The sequence below is a fragment of the Cardiocondyla obscurior genome, linkage group LG19, assembly GCF_019399895.1.
Source record: "Cardiocondyla obscurior isolate alpha-2009 linkage group LG19, Cobs3.1, whole genome shotgun sequence".
Taxonomy (NCBI): domain Eukaryota; kingdom Metazoa; phylum Arthropoda; class Insecta; order Hymenoptera; family Formicidae; genus Cardiocondyla; species Cardiocondyla obscurior.
The window spans coordinates 2037660-2044601 of NC_091882.1; the positions used below are offsets into that span (position 1 = coordinate 2037660).

The 6942-nt window shown below is 34.7% G+C and overlaps 2 protein-coding genes across 3 annotated transcripts; one reads left to right on the forward strand and one right to left on the reverse strand.

The window, feature by feature from the left end:
* The first annotated feature begins 9 nt into the window (after positions 1-9).
* On the forward strand, positions 10-2846 carry Hakai (E3 ubiquitin-protein ligase Hakai). 2 transcript variants are annotated; one of them, XM_070669708.1, is made up of 6 exons: positions 10-98; positions 345-768; positions 1043-1146; positions 1245-1553; positions 1666-1854; positions 1921-2846. In XM_070669708.1, exons 2-6 carry the CDS (start codon positions 738-740, stop codon positions 2656-2658), a joined length of 1371 nt encoding a protein of 456 aa, XP_070525809.1. In that variant the 5' UTR covers positions 10-98; positions 345-737; the 3' UTR covers positions 2659-2846. The 2 variants fall into 2 exon arrangements, with proteins under 2 accessions (XP_070525809.1, XP_070525810.1); XM_070669709.1 differs by having other exon boundaries at positions 345-563.
* A 1434-nt stretch (positions 2847-4280) lies between these two features.
* LOC139110127 (transmembrane protein 115) lies at positions 4281-6909 on the reverse strand. Its single transcript, XM_070669713.1, has 4 exons — positions 6357-6909; positions 5839-6094; positions 5582-5758; positions 4281-5470 (listed from the first exon to the last, which is right to left on the reverse strand). Exons 1-4 carry the CDS (start codon positions 6805-6807, stop codon positions 5266-5268), a joined length of 1089 nt encoding a protein of 362 aa, XP_070525814.1. The 5' UTR covers positions 6808-6909; the 3' UTR covers positions 4281-5265.
* Between the last annotated feature and the right edge of the window lie 33 nt (positions 6910-6942).

Here is a 6942-nt window from a genome sequence, read left to right on the forward strand (position 1 = left end):
TGCCTGTCTGTGTGATCGTGATGAACCGTGTCCTTGTGTATGCGCGACGCAGAGGCGACAGGTGCGACGATTCAATAGATTTTCAAAATTTAATTAATGTAAGTATGCTAATTATATTTGTCTGAATAATTTTATATACATATATGTATACTTTGTTGTAAGTTACATGTGTTTTTTTTAGTTAAATAGTATCATGGGTATTTTAACAAGTAGTATAATTTAATATATAATATCGAGATAATTTGGAAGGAAAATGACACTTTAAAGACGTACGAAATACGTAATTTTTATCAAAGAATTAATGTCGATGCTTTGGTAATTAATATTACGTTATTCTTTTTTAGGAATTACGATTCTTATATCCAAATTAAATCTGTCACCTCGACAATGTCACATTCGGCGCTCATGCGCAAAAAAGATTGCCCGTATGTCCGTCTCTATCAACTGATATCAACACTTATCGCGCCACTCAGCCGCACGATCGCCGATGGCATGTTATGATATTGTTATTTCGGCGACTTTAAACGAAACAAACGCCTCCGTTTAATCGTCGAACTCCAGTTGTGAGTATCGCCATTTACAGCCCGTCTCGCCCTTCCACGTATCGCCGCTTTTGTCCCTGAGAACCGCCAGAGTAACGTCTGGAACGTAACCTAAACGTTTCGCTCGAGACACGATTACCGATCAGGAAGTGCCGAAAATTTGATCTTTTGCCGAGAGGAAGCTAAACCGACAACATGAAAATTAGTTCTGACTCGGACTCCGAATGTATATTCTATCGTTCTAAATCTAAAATTACTTAATGTCTTTTTTTTTTGCTGCTAATTGTTCAAAACTTGTATTTGTAAATTACTTGCTACACGTCATGCATGAGTGAATTGTTTATAATTTTTCTATTTTTAACAATAAGTTCTAGTACGATAAATTAAATGATTTATTTATTTAAAAAAAAATTAATATGCTAAAATATATATATATATATATTTTTTTTAACATATAGCAATCTGTTTGCAATAGGGTCAAATATATATGTTAATTTTAGCAATGGAGGAGAATGGAAGTAAAAGAATGAGAGGTAGAGCTCGTGGGCGAGCTCGTGGACGTGCTCGGGGTCGAGCTAGAGGAAGATCCAAAAAGCAAGTAAAGGTAAATCGATGTTATAATATATAGCATATATTTATAAATATACAAAAAAATTGTTGCAGCTACAAAGCAGTATAAATAACTATTGAAATTGCTTGCAGGTTATTGAAAGTGATGACGAAGATACTTCGCAACAAGTTGAGGATAACTCGGCGGAAGCAATCGGCGAGCATGACGAGCATGAACCTCCAATAGCTCAGCAACCTTCTCTCGAGCAACAGTTTGATTTAGAGGCTGATATTTCACAGCTTGAGGCACCAACTTTTACCACCATTAATCGAGGTCCACCTGAGCCAATGCTGCGTCTTAGGTGGGACCATCGCGTGAATTTAATAGGAGAGAAAGTACTGAATCCTATGATACATTGCTGTGACAAATGTTTAAAACCAATTCTCATCTATGGCCGTATGGTATGTTTGTGTTATATTTTTAATTAATAGTTTTTTATTATTTATAATATTGTTTGGCCGAGCAGGGCCGCGATAATATATTATAACTTTTAATACATTTAAACATTTACAGATTCCTTGCAAACATGTATTTTGCCTGTCTTGTGCAAAGAGAGAAGACAAGGTTTGTCCTCGTTGCATGGAAAAGGTATCGAGAGTAGAGCAAACCGGTCTCGGTACTGTATTTATGTGTACGCACGGCGGAACAAGATACGGAAACGCTGGATGCAGGAGAACATATCTCAGTCAAAGAGATTTACAGGTAAACGAATCGATAATATTTTATTAAGATATATAGTTATATATTATTTTTCTTACGTTCGTATAGGCTCATATTAATCATCGGCACATATCAGCACCTCAATCTGGACTCAACCAAGGAATGCAGGTTGATCCTCCACAATATGTACATGCTAAATCGGAAATGGAGTCACAGTTAACGAAAGTGTCTTCCGTGCAGATGCAGAACACGCGACTTAAATCCGTGCAATCTCATATGGTTCAACCAATTATGGGTAATGATCCTCGTGTGAATTCGCTAGTGAATCAACAGCCAACGTTAGAGCAACATCGACAACAGCATAGACAGCAACAGCAGCAACAGCAAGCGATGATGTCGATGCAAAGTTACGCGACGAGTACCGCACCGCCACCGCCGCCTCCGAGTAATGCTCCGATGCGGACCAATCTCATTACCGTGCCGATTCAGGATACAACATCTCTACCTACACACGATCTTCATGCTCAACAGAGTCATCATTATTATTCGGCGCCACCGCCACCACCTCCGCCTCCACCGCCGCCAGTTAATTACGGCGGTTATAATGTGCCACCACCGGTATCACAACCAACACAGCAATACTATCCGCAGCCGCAGCATCCGACTCAGGTGTCCTACGTGCCGCCACCGCCTCCACCGCAGCAGCAACAATACGTATCATCGGGCTCGATACGACCATCACCCACCGGTTATATACAAGAACCTCAATACGGTCCGCCGTCTCAGCAACAACCACCACCACCGCAGCCGCAATGGTCGCAACATCAACAACAGTTTTATAGATAAAAAAAGACGTAAGTGCTTAGTGATAAAATAGTCGACGGGAAAAACGTGAATTTAATTTATAATCGTCATATATTTTTAAATAAGAAAAAATATTTTTTTATTGAAATAAGAAATAAATTTGAAATTATTCGATTTGAATTTGTTGAATTTACGCTTTCCTAAAAGGATTTGATAATTCTAATGACGTAGAAGAAAAAAAATAAAAAGATATGAGTTTATTTAAATTTAAACATTAATTTCTTTATAAAGAAAAAAAACTTTAAGTTACAAAAATATATATAATTTTTTAATATATTTATAATGTGCTTTATAATTCGGATGATAATGAATGTTGAATTATAGAAATGACTTTCTTCCCTATATTTCCCTTTAGTTCCCTTTGTTTCTTATTACTACAAGTGCGTGCGTGTGTATGTATATTTAAAGAATATCGATTATTTCTATATTTTAACCTTCATATCATTATCTGCATAACTGCATATTACAAATATATTCCTTGCAAAACTAAAGTATTTACCATAATATATATTATATAAGCATTTAGACTTAAAGCCATTATGCTTTATTGTTATGTCATTTAAAAATAGCAAATCAAGAGATTTCACAATTTTTTAGATATCGAATCCAATCTATAAGCGTCTGATCCTTAAAACTATATTTTCAATGCTATACACGTGCTACGTGTATGTGAAAATATAGTTTGAAGGATCAGACGCTTATATGACAAATGTACTATATTATTTTATATAATTATCGATATATTAAGGATTTTATAATAAAATCATCATTGTTTTGGTCTTTTATTTTTGTGTTCCAATGTGTGGAATGTATTTATAGATTTCCATAAATTTTTTAGACTTTCCTGAAGTTTTCTTTTAGCCATATTAATTATAAAGTGTATCGATAATGAAGTCAATACAGATATTTTGTCAGTAGAATTTAATATTGTACAGATTGTAACGATTGTAACTTATGTACAAACTTAATGTACATATGCATGTAATAATTACATTAGATTCTTAAAACATGCTTCCTGTGAATTCAACAAATACATTCACACTCAATTAATTTTGGCCTTCCATTTTTAGACGGAATAATAAATATTAATGAACTAAATACTCATAAAAAATTACTTAAAAGATTTATTAATAACAACATTTTAAACGGACGGCCAAAATTGATCAGAACACATGCAATCACATACTTCCATAATTTTATTCACGCCATAAAAATAGCTCTTAATGTCATTCCATTATATCTATAATGGAATGATTATATATAGCAATATTGTGCTATACACAATCACTGCCTCTTTTTAATATCTTGTTCCCTTTACGTGTACACCAACCTGTATTATATACAAACTTTATCTGCATAATCATGGATTTTATATACAATACCTCATTCGTTACAACTATTATTAAAACTATTTTCCACTTCTGTCACTCCTGTTATGTATATATGAACGTTTTTACGATTTAATGGAAAATGTTATACATTTTATAACATTAAATACGCAATTTACAAGTAAACGATCCTGTACAAAATAAAATTATGGAATCTAATCTGAAATTTGTATATATTTTTATGTAAAAGATCGGCGTATAAATACCAAAAAATTAAAAAAAAAATAGATCCAAGAGCAGAAAGTAAATAATGTTACATTCTATGTCGATTATAATGATTTAGAACATTGTATTGAAAAAAAAAAAATATATATATATATATAAATATATATATATATATTTTTTTTTATTGAAATGTAAATGTGCAGAGTTTGCTCTGCATATTTTCATAACTAGCTGATTTCAACATATGTAAATTAAACAGTAAGATATTGTTTTATTTCTTTTGTGGTTTAGTACAAAATTTATCGTAAAAGATTAAATTTTTACTTTCTTTAATTTTACTGTTTTTCTGAACAGAGTTACATCGATGTATGTATTGCACTGAAAACGTCTAATTATTATGTCATTATTAAATCATCATCGAATTTTTTTGATAGAATTGTGTGCTCTAATTATATGGCACTATAAATCTATGAGGTCATCTTTTTTTTTTTTGAAGAATTTTAATTCTTGTTAAGTATTATATAACCTTTAGTATAACAAAGAATTTTTCCGTTTCTTGGAAAATAGCATTATAAGATACAAATCTTAATTTTTATTTTTTCTATGTGTTAAAAATCTTTTAAAGATTATAATTTTTTTAAACTGGCAATATAATATGGCATGCTAATCAATACAAAGCATAGTCCATAATTGTTATGTGCACTAATATCTTATAGCAGAAATGCTCATATACATATATACATAAATAAAATTCCGAGATAATGTAACATATTTTTATATAATTTACTTTTTTTCTAAATGGCAGTATATTAATCTCTTTCTAATCAGAACATTTTACATTATCCGATTTGTAAATTTAAAATTAATTTGCTCACTTTAATATTTAAATTATAGTGATAACACATTCTATTTACACGATAAAGAAAAAGGACTTACGCTCGTTATTGAATACTGCCATATTATAAGCCTGCACTTTGTGTTTAGAAGCTTTTCAGTGTAATTTATAAACCTATTGAAATCAGTCAGTCTCGTACAATCACGTATTGCTAGAAGGATGATTATGTATATTAACATTTACTTGTGGAATGAGTGGTGACGCGAGTGGTTTAGGTGTAGCGGATTCGGGTATCGGTATGGAAACCGCAGGAGGCACCGGAGAGTGTTTTTTGGACCTGTCCGGTTGCCAAGGTTTCGCGTGATCTTTGCTCAATCTCTCACTCAATGCTTTCAACGCTATTTGCCTGTAAAATAAACATCAATTGGAAAGATGAGAATAGCAATATGACTCGCGAAGTATTATATAGTGAAAATAAAATCTCGGCATTCATGTTTTATCTCGCGTGATTACTCACCGGCGTCGTTCGCTATCGTGAGGATCGATACCGGGAAGATTAATAACCAAGCCAGGCGGTGTGTTAGACATGTCAAATCTTCTAACTACTTTTCGGCACAGTCCAATACGCACAAAAAATCCGTGTACAGTGTTACTCACTACTGCTATTGGAGGTTGCAAAACATTTGGAAAAAAACTGCAAAAGATATTAGACAATTAAAGTAAAATAATCGGATTAGATATTCAGTAGAGTAATTTAAATTATAAAAATCTCACCTTGCAAATGTAAAATTGTCAGCCATGTCTCCTCTAGTGCCATTGTTGTGTTTTTGATAAAATCTCAAATATGTCCAAGACATTAACAATCCACTGAGAAACATGGTGGGATGAGTACCTTCTAGTAATCCAACCAGCCATAATATCAATCCCATAATCCATACCATTAGAGGTATATTTCTATTTGTGATCTTTCCAATAGGTGTCTTAATTAAAATGTGATCTGGCATTATTTGCTTCACTGCTACTGCAACTCCTATAAAATGAATTAATTCTTTCAATGATTAAAGCTATGTCACAGTGTATTTTTAAGAAATTTCTTTTTCAAAAAGAAACTACATTTCTTGAATATATACTAAAGATATTTTTAAATTAAATATCTATGCTTAATACTCTGTATAAACTAAGAAAAAGATTCTGTGCCATAATAATAATTATAATTGTGTTTGTGATATACAGATTAACAGAACAAGCTGATCAGAAGATTTTGCGCAATCAGCTAGGAAAAAAGAGTATACCCGCGATGTAGCCGGTCAAGCCGTGTATGTGTATGCTGAAGATCAGGTCCGGATTGCTGGTGCACATGTAGAGGAACAGGTAGAAGAGCGCCGAAAGCACGGCGACGCCGAAGTTGACGATCGCGAAGAACGTCATCATTTCGAAGGCGCCCCACAACGGCTCGATCAGCTTGCCGCAGAGGCCGACGGTGACGATGTCGACGCATACCTCCCAGAAGTGTATCTCGAGGAAGCAGAAAGTGAAGGCCGTCCAGAACCAGAAGACCGGCGGCAGCAGGTAACCTGGTGTCACGCTCAGGATGCGCACCGCCTCTTCGGAGAAGGACAGGCAGTAGGAGAACAGCACTACTATGCAGATGAACTTGACGCTGGTGCTGGTGTTGCCGAGCAGGGCCGCAGCCTGTTGCCTCAGATAGGGGATGTTTCTACCGAGGCCCTTTATCGCCGCCATCGCCGCAAGCAAACCTAACCTCTTTTTTCACAGCCCTCCTCTCCTCTCGCCTTTTCCTCGGCGAGGAAAGCTGCCATAGTCGGGCCAAGTTCCGCCGCTCGGAGCGTTCGCATCGACGTCTGAACTTCGCCGCGG